Source organism: Mobula birostris, chromosome 8 (assembly GCF_030028105.1).
Source record: "Mobula birostris isolate sMobBir1 chromosome 8, sMobBir1.hap1, whole genome shotgun sequence".
Classification (NCBI taxonomy): Eukaryota; Metazoa; Chordata; class Chondrichthyes; order Myliobatiformes; family Myliobatidae; genus Mobula; species Mobula birostris.
The window spans coordinates 35,212,818-35,228,152 of record NC_092377.1 but is presented as its reverse complement, the minus strand read 5'-3'; the positions used below and the strand labels follow the sequence as shown (position 1 = coordinate 35,228,152).

Below are 15,335 nucleotides of genomic sequence, written 5' to 3'. Positions count from 1 at the left end.
TCGCCACTTGTGATGGAGGGGGCCGCTGCACAGGATCGGAAAAAACTGCAGAAAGCCTCTCCAGCATTGAGAAACCTTCTAAAGGCGATGCCTAAAAAGGCAGCATCCATCATTAAAACCCCGCATCACCCAGGACATGAGGTTCAGGACATCACCCAGGACATAAAGGCGATGCCTCAAAAAGGCAGCATTCATCAATTAAACCCCCCATCACCCACTACACGCCCTCTTCTCTTTGCTCACATCAACGAAGAGGTACAGGAGCCTGAAGACACACACTCAACATTTCAGGAACAGCTTCCTTCCTTCTGCTGTCAGATTTCTGAATGGACAATGAATCCATGAACATTACCTCACTCTTTCTTTTGGTATCTTTTTGCACTCCCATTTATTTTATGTTTTATTATACACAGTGGATTCTGGTTAATTGGGCCTTTGGTTAATCGGGGCAGCTGCTCATTTAGGAAAACTCTAAAAGAACAAAAACTAATCAAGAACCAGCCAGGATTCACTTTATTTGGGACACTCTGCTGCTTAATTGGGGCAAGAGACTGTTGCCAAATTGTTTCTAACTAGTGTCAGATGTGCGCACTTGTGTAGCCACTAGCCATGATACCATGTATTTAAATAGCATCAGTTGCATGTGCTTTTTATAATAGTGTAGTAGTATTCATAGTGTTCTAATTTGTTTGGTATTTCATATACAATTTGCTATTCAGTTAAATGGTTGCTTATTTCTTTTATACCTTTTTAACTAATTCTATGAAACTTCAACTAATTGGGCCAAAATGTACTAGTCCTGATGTGTCCCAATTAACCGGAGTCCACTGTACCTCTTATTGCAATTTATAGCCTGTAAAAATTACTAGGTACTACAATGTACTGCTAACAGAAAACAACCTAAACCTGATTCTGATTCTAAGGTTGCAGCCACAAACAATACACATCAAAGTTGCTGGTGAACGCAGCAGGCCAGGCAGCATCTGTAGGAAGAGGTGCAGTCGACGTTTCAGGCCGAGACCCTTCGTCAGGACTAACTGCAGGAAGAGTGAGTAAGGGATTTGAAAGTTGGAGGGGGAGGGGGAGATCCAAATGATAGGAGAAGACAGGAGGGGGAGGGATAGAGCCAAGAGCTGGACAGGTGATTGGCAAAAGGGGATACGAGAGGATCATGGGACAGGAGGTCCGGGAAGAAAGACAAGGGGGGGGGGACCCAGAAGATGGGCAAGAGGTATATTCAGAGGGACAGAGGGAGAAAAAGGAGAGTGAGAGAAAGAATGTGTGCATAAAAATAAGTAACAGATGGGGTACGAGGGGGAGGTGGGGCCTTAGCGGAAGTTAGAGAAGTTGATGTTCATGCCATCAGGTTATGCACACATTCTTTCTCTCACTCTCTTTTTTCTCCCTCTGTCCCTCTGAATATACCTCTTGCCCATCCTCTGGTTCCCCCCCCCCGTCTTTCTTCCCGGACATCCTGTCCCATGATCCTCTCGTATCCCCTTTTGTCAATCACCTGTCCAGCTCTTGGCTCTATCCCTCCCCCTCCTGTCTTCTCCTATCATTTTGGATCTCCCCCTCCCCCTCCAACTTTCAAATCCCTTACTCACTCTTCCTTCAGTTAGTCCTGACGAAGGGTCTCGGCCTGAAACGTCGACCGCACCTCTTCCTACAGATGCTGCCTGGCCTGCTGCGTTCACCAGCAACTTTGATGTGTGTTGCTTGAATTTCCAGCATCTGCAGAATTCCTGTTGTTAGCCACAAACAATGCTTTTTTTTAATGACCTATTAGAATCATCTAAATATTTTGGCAGCATATGAATCTGATTATAAAGAATTTACTATACATCTGCAGGAAAGATGGGTTTCGATTTGGCTTACAATAATGCATGATAAAATAGCATGGTTTCCTGAAGGGAAATCTCGACTGACAAATCTGTTGTAATTCATAAGTGTTGTGAGAATGCCTGCTTCCACCAACCTCTCGGGTAATGACCCTAGATTACAACCATCCCTAGAGTAAAATGTTCTTCCTCAGAACGTCTGCAGTTCTTTACCCATCACCTTAAACCCATGCCCTCTCATTTAGGATACCTTGCTTGGGGAGGTTAGTCAAAGACAACTGGAAGAATTGTCTGAGACGTTAAAGACATTTCAGAGTTGAGGATGGACAGATTTTAAAGAGACTGTTATAGTGCTGAAGGAATCTGCAGTTTAGTTTTGAATGATGTAATGAGTCCACCATATGGGTAATTCTGGTAAATGATAAGGCAAGTTAGGATTTAAAAATTGCCATTTAGCACTGTGAAGTACAAATAAAGAAAGCACAAAGAAAACATAATTCATTTTCTGTTAAGATATACAGCTGAGATCATTCCTGCCATACAGGAGTTACAAGTTTCAGATCAGAACCCTCCCCCAACCAACCAGACCTGTGTATAAAGGCTTTCCTTCACATCTACCTTAAATCTTCTGCCTGTCACTTTACAATCAATATTCCTGCACCTTGAGCCATTCATCTATCCAAAGCCATCATGATCCTGTATGTACTTATTCATTAAAATGTAATCATGTGAAAATAACTGATGGATGATTAACATTAGTGATCTGAAGCAGAAGAGAGTCATGAAAGGTGCATGTTTCCGACAGTTTATTTTATTTTAGTGCTTTCAATATCCTTGCAATATGAGATAGCTTGCTAAAATAACACTGAATCCAGATTTCTTACCTTTGCATTGTAATCCTTGTTTCATGAAACCCCAGAGCAAAGAACCACAGTGATCGCAGAATGTAGGTACTTTGAAATTGTGAATGCTAAATTTATGAGGCATGTTGACACTGAAGCGCTGAGAGCCCACCTGCACAGAAACAAAACAGAAGTAGTGCATTTTGGCTAAAGATTTTGAACCGACATCAGAAAACTCTATTCCAAACAGTTGTTGGAAGATGTTGGAAACATTCAAGATTCAAGATTTACGATTGTTTATTGCCATTGTTCAGAACGTGGCTGTAAAGAAGGATGAAATGATTGTTACTCTAGATCTAGTGCAGCATAAAAACAGTACAATAAGCATAAAAACTATAAATATAAATACAAAAGCAATCCTATAAAACACAATGTACAAATAACTGAGTTTGGCTGTATATACATAAAATTAACTTACATACCCATAGCCTGATTGTATGTAGATAAGGTGACTAACTGGAAATGATAAGCGATCATGTGACTTGTGGCAAGAGAACTCTTCTAGGTAGCAGCAGAACATAACGTGAAATGTAACTATGCTACACGCTTATCCAGCGCAAGGGCTAAATAGAAACATAGAAAACCCACAGCACAATACAGGCCCTTCGGTCCACAATGCTGTGCCAAACATGTACTTACTTTAGAAATTACCTAGGGTTACCCATAGCCCTCTATTTTCTGAGCTCCATGTACCTATCCAGCAGTCTTTTGAAAGACCCTATCGTATCCGCCTCCACCACTGTCATTGGCAGCCCATTCCACGCACTCACCACTCTGCATAAAATAACGTACCCCGACATCTCCTCTGTACCTACTTCCAAGCACCTTAAAACTGTGCCCTCTTATGATAGCCATTTCAGCCCTGAGAGAAAGCCTCTGATTATCCACACGATCAATGCTTCTCATCATCTTATACACTTCCATTAGGTCACCACTCATCCTCTGTCACTCCAAGGAGAAAAGGCCAAGCTCACTCAACTTATTCTTCTAAGGCATGCTCCCCAATCCAGACAACATCCTTGTAAATTTCCTCTGCACCCTTTCTGTGGTTTCCACATCCTTCCTGTACTGTGGTGAGGTGAGCAGAACTGAGCACAGTACTCCAAGTGGGGTCTGACCTGGGTTCTATATAGCTGTAATATTACCTCTTGGTTCTTAAACTCAATCCCATGGTTGATAAAGGCCAATGCACCGTATACCTTCTTAACCAAAGGATCAACCTGCACAGCAGCTTTGAGTGTCCTATAGAATCGGACTGCAAGATCCCTCTGATTCTCCACACTGCCAAGAGTCTTACCATTAATACTATATTCTACCATCATATTTGACCTACCAAAATGAACCACCTCACACTTATCTGGGTTGAACTCCATCTGCCACTTCTCAGCCCAGTTTTGCATCCTATCAATGTCCCGCTGTAACCTCTGACAGCCCTCCAGACTATCCACAACACCCCCAACCTTTGTGTCGTCAGCAAATTTACTAACCTATCCCTCCCACTTCCTCATCCAGGTCATTTATAAAAATCACAAAGAGACGGGGTCCCAGAACAGATTCCTGAGGCACACCACCTGTCACCGACCTCCATGCAGAATATGACCCACCTAGAACCACTCGTTGCGTTCACTGGGCTAGCCAATTTTGGATCCACAAAGCAAGATCCCCTTGGATCCCATGCCTCCTTATTTTCTCAATAAGTCTTGCATGGGACATTAATGCATCCTTTCTTCATTCTATTACCTTTTGAAAGTCTACTAGAGGGTTACAACTCAGTATTGTTGTTTTATCACTTGGAACCACATATAATCACTTTTTTTTATTAAGGTCAAATGAATTTAGAGAGGACTGCACAGCTGTCATGCCAGTCTGTAATTATGCTATTTACTGCAGCAATATGACAGAAAAGCATTCTGTATTATTTCTCTTCATCTCTTCCCCCCACCCCCAACCATGGTTGTGCAATATCCCATCATATATAATTACATCATGTAAAATACAGTATATACCTCATCCTGTGTTTCTTGCTTCTTTAAGCCAGCACACTTGGTTATGATAAGTTCATGACATCGCTTATGCACCACACAAGTGCAAACTGTAAATGCAAATGAAAAATCCTTGGTTTATAATACTTTTAAACCTCAATGAGTATCTGTTAAGGGGGAAAACCACAACTGAAACAACACACACCAGCAATTACAGTTCAATCCATCAACAGAATTGTCAGCAATCAAGATTTTATTACATTTGCTTAATTTGCAGTTTCTTTTCTTTCCCTTAATAAATAAAATGATAAAATGTAAGATGATCATTATAAGCATGTGGAAAATGTTTTAACTTGACATAGTTAAAAGCACTGACAATTTTGCATCCCATCACAAATACAATTTGGCATTTTCATCCCTTCTGTTCTAATTTGAAAAGTATCATTAATGAGCATCAAAATATTATTGTAGTACAAACTACATATTTTAAGTTCCCCTGTTTTATTAACCACATTTATTCTAGCTGCACTTAATCATTCCTGATTTACTTCACTGTTCTTTTCTTTTCAGATTGGCCTTGATTATCCACTACGACCCATCAATTTATCAATCCAACGAAGTGTGGCACTGTGTCTGGAAGGGCAGCTTCATTCAGTTTCAATAAAATATTCTAAATTTCATCAAGCAGTCTTGATCTTAGACAAATGAGCTGAACAATATTTGTTTCTGATGCTTTGTTCTTTACAAAGGAACAATAGCATACACAGAAAGAACTGTGGGCTGTAATTATGTCCAATGTTCTTGTTGCTGCAATTATCTAAATGGCAGCCAGTTTGGGAAAAAGAAACCAGCTTCTATTTTAATTCATTAAGGTGCCAGTAAAATTAATGATTTATTAACACTGGTCAACACTTTATCAATTTATCTCAGATTTAAGGTCAATTTCTCAACATCTACTATAAGCACAAAGGGGGAAAAAAACTCTTAATTATGTCTGCCAGAACATTTTTGTTAAACAGTCCACTTGGATTTCTTGTTTCAATGTAAAATGCCGCGAGCTCTTTCTCTCAAAAAATATCCAATTTGTGGATCGGATAAATGCAGCTGAACAGTGGAAGGTTGAAAGGTGATTAAATCAATCCTGGGTATATTTCATTACAACAGAAAATTAATCTAAAATATTAACAAGAGTATGGATAGAAAATTAGTTGATTGATCCTACATTTATAAAAATATTCAAATAATCCCTTTTGCAAAGTGGGCCATAGCCTGCACTCCAATGGCTGGGGGACGCAGATGTGGAGAAAATTGGGGAAATCTCAGACAGTGTTGTTATCAGCTGCAGGGTTTGTGAGTAAGAAGGAAATAAGCCATACTGGATACTTGCCTCTGTAACTGTACAAGACACTAACTGGTTCATAACTAGAGCTGAATACAACTTCTGTCATTATAGTGTCAGACAGTAGCCACAGAATCAGAATCAGAATCAGGTTTAGTATCACTGGTTCTTGTCATGAAATTTGAGGTTTTGTGGTAGCAGTACATTGCAAAACATAATAATAAAAATCTTTAAATTACAATAAGTGTATATTAAAAAATAAATTAATTAAGTAGTACAGTTGGATAAGACTGACACTGAAAGGTGGTCAGAGCAGTCACCGGGGGTGGGGGTGTGGGGAGGGGTCAGTGGCAGCGAGTAAGACAATAACATTACGCTTGGTTCAAAATTGTTCAGAAATTGTGGGCCTACATTTATTCTCCAGGAATCTCACCCAGCATGAGAAAGAATATGGATACTCTCTCACATTCATGACAATCTCTCTCTGTAATTTCCTTTAACTAGTTATTTTTTATTCAACATTTACACTCACCATTCCAAAATAGTAAAGGGTTTTCTCAGATACAAGATACATCTTCCTACCTTTTACCTGTTAAATACCAGAATTTGAGATTATTCATTCTCTTCCCTTCCTACCTGCAGTGATATTTACTCTCCTGTAAACAATTCACTGATATTTACATTAGCAAGTTCTGGAAGGTTCAGGAAATATAGAATTCAATAATGCTGTTAAGTAGAAACATTTATGATTAAATCTTTCAACCCCTTTTGTTGATTCTTCATAGTTCTCCTGGTACTGGACTGAAAGCAAAAATGACCATCGGCCACATTCATAACAGCTCTTCAACCAGTGTTCAATTGACAAAGTAAATATTTCCTTCTACCGGTACTTTCAGATCGGAGCAATTTGTTCCAATATTAATAAGAACATTTCCTATATGATTTCCTGTCACAATACAAATCCAATATTGACCATCCTGAAACCTAGCTACACTGGTCTACACTTTTGTTTTGGCACACATCCCATTGGATAGTCAACGAAAACAATGATAATAGAAACATAGAAAACCTACAGCACAATACAGGCCCTTTGGCCTACAAAGTTGTGCTGAACATGTCCCTACCTTAGAAATTACTAGACTTCCCCATATCCCTCTATTTTTCTAAGCTCCATGTACCTAACTAAACACAAAATAATCTGCAGATGCTGGGGTCAAAGCAACACTCACAACACCCTTCATCAGGGTTCCGGCCCGAAACGTCGACCGATCTTTTCCACGGATGCTGCCCGACCTGCTGAGTTCCTCCAGCGTGTTGTGCATGTTGCATGTACCTACCTAGAAGTCTCTTAAAAGACCCTATCATATCCGCCTCCACCAGTGTTGCCGGCAGCCCATTCCATGCACTCACCACTCTCTGAGTAAAAAATTTACCTCAATATCTCCTCTGTACCTACTCCCCAGCATCTTAAACCTGTGTCCTCTTGTGGCAACCATTTCAGCCCCGGGAAAAAGCCTCGGAATATCCACACGATCAATGCCTCTCATTATCTTATACACCTCTATCAGGTCACCTCTCATCCTCTGTCGCTCCAAGAAATATATATTGAGTACATATATTGAATATATATACACACACACAAATAATATTGAGTACTTGATAGCACAGGAATTTGAGAGCCATCTCTTACCCTGGCACTGGTATCCTTGTTTACCTATTACTCCCCTGTAAATAAACAAAATGACACGTTAGATAATCGGAACATTGTTAATGACAGGGTCATTCTTGAAAACACAGTTCTTTGTGTGTACAAACAAATCTTTTTCAGAATTTCATATTCCTATACATATCTCATGTTGATCTATAGATTTATATCAAAGTTGATTGAGATCACTCTGAAATAGTGAATTAAAATTATGTCTCTTTACACAGTTGAAAGCCTCAAAGAGGACCACAACCTTGTCGTAGGGTTTGAGGGCTTGTGTGCCTCAATAACTTGAAGAGCTATGTTGGCTGAAGTCAGGGCTTTATGCTTTGGCTCCTGGTAAGGTCACTCATGCCAAACAGGTCAAAGGGTAGAGGTCAGACTAATAGTGGTCCACCGATCCTCCAGGTTTGGGGGGTTCAGTTCAGAGATAACAACCCTGGCCGGTAAAACAAAATTGTTACGGAAACAGCAAGAAAGGTTCTCTCTGTATCTGAGTACCATGGTATTCCTGAGTCTCCACCCGACACTTGCATGACTGAGAGTAGGGAAAACGAAGAGGATGCTACCGATATGATGAAGGAGGACCTTCATTGTTGTGTTAAATGCCAGCAGCAGAATGGGCAGTAAGTAGTTTAATAGTTTAAAAAAATTATATATTTTTATGCCTTCAACAGCTGATATTCATAATAATAATTTGCTTGTTTGGATTGGAGAACAATAATACAGAAAAGTTGCCATGGCCTTTTTGAATTGAGCACTCCAAGTTTACATATTGAAGCAATTTGATTGTAGCTCCAAAGAATTAATTGGAAAATTACAGGATCTTAGATGTAACTGGCTCTGCAGGTTTTATATGCTAACGAATATCAAATAATTTGCATTCTGTGCTGCAAATTCAAGCCCGCAAAGATCTCCACAGAGAGTGACAATCTCATTTCAATTAAGAGCGATAGATACACAAGAGATGACATGAAATATGAGAAACTTGCTGGTCTCTCCCCCACAGCTAACTATGCAAATTTATCATCATGAATCCTTGAAGAACCCAGCAAGGCTGTTAATGAACTCTTCCCAGACTTGGTAAAGTGCCTTTTGATTGGTGTCAGCTTCCCTCCCAGAAAAGCTGTTTGTTTCACCTGCTCACTAGTGGGGTAAAACTTGGGAATATAGACCTCAGTGTCAAAAGTCCAGCAGATGTTACTTTGGTAGCAGCTAATAAAATTTATACTTTATAAAATATAGTAATGTTATGAGTTAATAATTAATATAGTAATATTACACCAATACACTAACAAAAATACACATCTCACATTAAATTTTAGTGAAATAAAGTTTCTAATAATATTAAGGAAAAACATATTTTCCAGTTACAGAATACATGAAATTTCTGCTGAAATGTTTCCATTTGAAGGGTCTTATTGCTGGCATAGACTTTTCCCTGAGTATACTGCATCAAAAACAAAGGCAAACTTTGAAAGCAACAAGAAGTGGGATGAGATATTGAATTCTAAGCCATGTGAATCCATGAATTCTGACTCCAGTGCTTTGCCAGTTCTCCTCCTATTTAAGAAAAGAATACAAACGTTCTCAAATGAAAATGGCTTATTTATTTATCAAGAGATATAGCGTAGAACAACTGAGCTGCTCCACCCAGCAAATCCACCTATTTAACCCTAGACTAATCATGGAGCAATTTACAATAACCAATTAACTGACCAATCAGTACTTGTTTGGACTGTGCACCCGGAGGAAACCTACACACTCACAGAAAGGACACCCAAACTTCCTCCAGCCAGTGTCAGGAACTGGATTCCCAACTCAGATGCCAGCAGCTGTAATAGTGTTGCACTGACTGTGATGCTACCGTAGCACACTTTGTGTTTGTGCTAACCACCGGGCTACTGTTGCCTTATGTTTTCCTCGTAAGTCCTTCAGTCCAGTCAGAATCAGAATCACTTTATTGCCAGTACGTGAAACATACCAGAATTGATCGTGATTCGGTGCCAAGCATAAAACACATGACAATACCATAACAGACAACACAATAACAACCAACAAATTCTGGTCAAGATGGTGCCAGCGAACAACAATTCCTCGGGCAACATCTTCCAGATGGCCAATGTCTTCAATTATTTCACTTCTTCAATGCCTTCTGCTTGTTCTCTTGTCCTGATTGTGTTTGGAGACTGTTGGACCTGTGATGTGCAGATCGGAGTTTGTTTGAGAGTTCTGGCACTTTGCTGCCCCTGGAGAGAACTGCGAGCATGGGCTGCCTTGAGCAGAAGACCGGGGCCATGGTCGACTCCATTCCGAAGCCTCGAGGAAGGATCAGGGTGAATGAGGAGGAGGTCAGCAGTCACTCTCCACGAGGCCACGGGTTGCTGGCAGTTGGTAACTGGGTTGGCTACATTTGGAAGGATGCAGGTCAGTTTGCGTGGCCGATGCTCTTCCTGGAAGGACTGAGTTCGAGCGGCCACTCTCCTTGGTTCTGGTAGGGGGATATTGTCGAAATTCTGAGACTTATGAAATTATTGGACTATAGTTTATATAGGTCTCCTTCAGTCTTCTTTGTTTTCTTTCTTGGTGCCGATTGGTTTTCCGGGTGGGTGATGTATTGTTTTTTGTGTGAGGGAGGGGTTGGGGATTTGGAGTCTGATGTTCCTGTTGTTTTTTTCTGTCTGGGTGATCTATTGACTTTTGTGTGTGGGAGAGGGGGTTGGGGGTTTGGTGCTGTTCTTTTTTGCAGGGGAGGGGGTGGGGGTTAGAAGTCAGGTTCTTTTTGAGAGTGAGGGTTTGAAGGTTTGCAGTTTTTGATGTTCTGGTTGCCCTTTTCCAAATGGGTGCTCTGTTGGTTTTAGTGTGAGGGAGGGGTTGTGGGGGGGGGGGAGGGGGGTGGTTAGTGTTTGGTATTCCAGCTGTATTTTCCCTGTGGGCAATCTTTTAGTTTTTTGTTGGAGAGGGGGTTTGGGGTTTGTAAGTTTGCTTCATTTTCCCTTTCACATGGGAAGGGTGAGGGTGATGTCTTTTCTTTCTATGGATCCAGTGGTTTTTCTGTATTTCATGGCTACCTGGAGAAGACGAATATTAACAGTTGTATTGTACATGCATTTTTCAGAAAAAAATTACCTTTCAATTTCCTATTAGATTTCTCTGTTCTCACCTTTAAACCTTTACCCTCTAATTCTTGATACCCTGACTCTGGGAAAATGACTGCATACATTGAGCCTACATAATCCCCTCATTCTCCAGTGAAAAATAGACAGGATAATCTTCAGAAATGCCAGATTTAATGTGCCCATCTTTTTCATTTTCTCTGCTTCCTTGCTGTCAACATTATCTCCCTGTCCCATTGTCTCAACATCAGTGTCAAAGTCTTCAAATACACAGGGTTCAAATCTAGCATTCACTTCTTAAACTCAGACAGTTATCTATGTTGAATCCTCTTCAAAACCAACATCTTCATTCTTTAGATATGGGAATGTTGTTATATTAACCACACAAAATGCCATTAAAGAGTTATAAGGAGTAAATATCTAGGTTACACAATGTTGTCTTTTTCCACTCCTCTCAACAACCAACATGAAGTTATATCCCTTCATAAAAACTCCTAGATTTAGACACAACACTCGAATGTAGTGTATATGGATTGTAGTGTATATGGATTTCAGCGAGGCATTTGATAAGGTACCCCATGCAAGGCTTATTGAGAACGTAAGGAGGCATGGGATCCAAGGGGACATTGCTTTGTTGATCCAGAACTAGCTTGCCCACAGAAGGCAAAGAGTGGTTGTAGACGGGTCATATTCTGTATGGAAGCTGGTGACCAGTGGTGTGCCTCAGGGATCTATTCTGGGACCCCCCACTCTCTGTGATTTTTATAAATGACCTGGATGAGGAAGTGGAGGGATGGGTAGGTAAATTTGCTCATGACACAAAGGTTAGGGGTGTTGTGGATAGTCTGGAGGGCTGTCAGAGGTTACAACGGGACACTGATAGGATGCAAAACTGGGCTGAGAAGTGGCAGATGGAGTTCAATCCAGATAAGTGTGAGGTAGTTAATTTTGGTAGGTCAAATATGATGGCAGTATATAGTCTTAATGGTAAGACTCTTGGCAGTGTGGAGGATCAGAGGGATCTTGGGGTTCGAGTCCATAGGACACTCAAAGCTGCTGCGCAGGTTGGCTCTGTGGTTAAGAAGGCATATGGTGCATTGGCCTTCATCAATCGTGGGATTGAGTTATAGAGACGTGAGGTAATGTTGCAGCTATATAGGACCCTGGTCAGATCCCATTTGGAGTACTGTGCTCAATTCTGGTCGCCTCACTATAGGAAGGACGTGGAAACCATAGAAAGGGTGCAGAGCAGATTAACAAGGATGTTGCCTAGATTGGGGAGCATGCCTTATGAGAATAGGTTGAGTGAACTCAGCCTTTTCTCCTTGGAGTGACGGAGGATGAAAGGTGACTTGATAGAGGTGTACAAGATAATGAGAGGCATTGATTGTGTGGATAGTCAGAGGCTTCTTCCCAGGGCTGAAATGGCTAGCACGAGAGGGCATAGTTTTAAGGTGCTTGGAAGTAGGTACAGAGAAGATGTCAGGGGCAAGTTTTTTACGCAGACAGTGGTGAGTGCCTGGAATGGGCTGCCGGCGGCGGTGGTGGAGGTGGGAACGATAGGGTCTTTTAAGAGATTCCTGGACAGGTACATGGAGCTTAGAAAAATAGAGGGCTATGGGTAAAGCCTAGGTAGTTCTAAGGTAGCAACATGTTCGGCACAGCTTTGTGGGCCAAAGGGCCTGTATTGTGCTGTATGTTTTCTATGTTTCTAATAACTTGATTGGGTATTTTATACAGTCTGTTACATAACCGTGACTTATGTCTCCTAATCCAGTCACTTCCTCCACACTGCATTTGAGGCTACAATTTACTGGGCTCGGCCTGACCTGTGATCTCAGATGCACAGAACTCTGACTTTGCCTCTGAACAATTGCAAGCTCCACCACCATTTGTGCCACTCTCCAAAGTCCTTCAATTTAAGTTCCTCTCCCTAATCCCTAGGCACATTTTCCCTTCAATTCCACAAACCTGGTCCCAGATACAGTCATGGAATCATAGAGCCATAGCAAAGCATAGCACAGAAACAAGCCTTTTGGCCCATCTCTTCTGTGCTGAACCATTTTCCTATTTTTCTCAGAATAATCTGCAGTGGCACAGTTCACAAAAAATTATTCCTAAGGTAACGTCAACTAGAGTCAGAGAATTATAAATCAAGGAAACAGACCATTTGGACCAACACATCAATGCCAAACAAGGTGTCCATCTGAGATAATACCATTTGTCTATGTTTCGGCTGTATTTCTCGAAATCTTACCTAAATATTTTATTCGCAAATTGTCTTTTAGATGTCATTATTGTGCCTGTTTTAACTACTTTGTCTGGAAGCTCATTCCATATATGCACCACCTTCTATGTGAAGAAGTTACTCCTCTGGTCCCTTTTAAATCTTTCCCCTCTCACCTTAAGCTCATGCCCTCTAAACTTTTGGTTCCCTTTTCCTTGGAAAAAGGCTGCGTGCTCTCACGCTCTGCACCCTCAATTTGGTCAAGTTCAATGACTTGTGTGCTATTAAACATCCAAGTACCGATGAAGCAGTCTTCGGCATGCTGCACAATGATTTATTAATAAACCAACTGAGTTGATGAAATTGGATCTGTTTTGATAGCTTCCTTACCAGTAAAGACTGGATATTGAAGACCAATAGTCGAACAACCCTGCGGCATTCTACTCTGGCATTTGGTGTGCCTTTAATCGGAATGTTAAAATATATTATGTGATAGTGCTCTTATCCTTGAAAGCTTTCTTCATGATTAAGTCTCAGTTACATTAATCAAAAGATAATTTGTATTTGCTTTTCACAGCTACTCATAGTGCTATCTTTGCAACACAATTCTCAAGAAAGAAATCTGTAGCACAGGAAAGTTTTGAAATGAGGAAGTTAATGAGTTAGTTAAAGCATGACATCATTCAAAGGAAAGCGGGTTACTGCATATAATTAATTAAACCACTGGCACTTAAAGTTTGTCTCTATTCATTCAAGAGTTTTGCATATCATTAGGAAGACTTTCATTTCATCAATTACACTGGACAACAAAGATCTGGCTTCCTGAATTCTGTGGACTTAGGCTGCTGATAATGAAAGTCATTATGAAATTTCCCTATCACACACCATTTTTTTGATATTGCCTACATTCGTTATTTCAATTCATAATTCAAGTCAGAATAACTGTTGCGAAGATTAAGGTCCACAAATCCAACAGGTCATCCACAACAGGCAATTCGAAGTAAGTCTAGTAGGACAGGAGAAATTGACATCAAAGGCATTCAAGAATGTTGCTGAAAGTTTACATGTCAGCTACAGAGCACCAAACTATGTGCAGCTGCTTGACAATATGCTTCAAGTATACGAAACCAAGGAGTGCAACATGTCACTGACGATTCATTTTCTGCATTCTCATTCAGACATCTTCCCTGCAAATCCTGGTGCTGTCAGTGACGGACATGGTGAAAGGCTTCACCAGGACATTGCGGTCATGGAGAAACAGTATTAGACAACTGGAATCCATCAATGCTGGCTGATTATTGTTGGACACTGAAGTGAGAAGCCTCAGACACTGAGCTACAAACGAAAATCAGCAAAACATTTTTAGTTTAGTTGAGCTATTGCAAAATGTCAGCACCGGTATGCAATTAAATGTGTCGTATTGAATAGAAGTTAATTTCTTGTTTCTCCGAATTCCTACGTGATACAAGTTATCTGAAATTATATTTATGTTCAGTTTCAAGTGGTCTATCATAATCAAAAAGAAATTCTAAGGAATCAATACCTTTGAAAAAACTTTTTTTCCAGTGTTATTGAAGGGAGTGTTTTGTTGCACCATTCCAGAGGGCAGTTGTGGCCTACTTCCGTCAGTTTAAATGTACAAATTTAAAAACAGTATAATGTAAAAGGAGCAATGGGGTGGAATACAAACCTTCAGCCAACTTCATTATGACTCCATTAGCAAAAGATAACTCTAATCTTCAGTAATAAAACAGTTTGACTTATCAAGACAGGATTAAATTTTCAGAGCCAGAGACAGTCAATGAATAGCTAAGAGGTACGGTAGTGCGACCACAGCTAAAATGCCTTCTTAGGAAACAATCCAAGCCATACTTTCAAAGGAAGTACCACGCAACTGTATTTTTATAATGGTGATTACCTGCAGGAACAAAAGCAGTATCTTAATTTATTCTGCAGGATATATTTCTTTGTTCAGGCCAGGTGTTAGAACAATGTGTCACTGGAGATAGCATCGCAAATATGTAAAATATAACAGCTGCCAAAAGAACAGAAGCAAGGTTATCACAGCTGGGATAAATCTAACCATAGCTTGTCTGTATGTCCAATAGTTGGCTAGAAGCTAACTTATCTGGCATTTTGGTATTGTTCCTGACTCATTCAGCCCCTTCTATCTTTTAGTGCAGAGAAGCCTTGTAAAGTTATTATGCCTGATTATAGCTGATT

General features: G+C 40.4%; 1 protein-coding gene across 3 annotated transcripts in view; it reads right to left on the bottom strand.

Annotated features, from left to right (window-relative positions):
• prkcea (protein kinase C, epsilon a) overlaps positions 1 to 15,335 on the bottom strand; it is a 651,762-nt gene that overhangs the window by 275,369 nt on the left and 361,058 nt on the right. For all 3 annotated transcript variants that reach the window (XR_011886793.1, XM_072264998.1, XM_072264999.1), the window contains 3 exons: positions 7,755 to 7,789; positions 4,750 to 4,835; positions 2,726 to 2,855 (listed from right to left, as the gene is read on the bottom strand). Coding sequence is in view for 2 of the 3 variants with exons in the window: in XM_072264998.1 (XP_072121099.1) it covers positions 2,726 to 2,855; positions 4,750 to 4,835; positions 7,755 to 7,789 (251 nt within the window). In the remaining variant the exon portion in view is untranslated. The remainder of the gene's footprint in view (positions 1 to 2,725; positions 2,856 to 4,749; positions 4,836 to 7,754; positions 7,790 to 15,335) is intronic.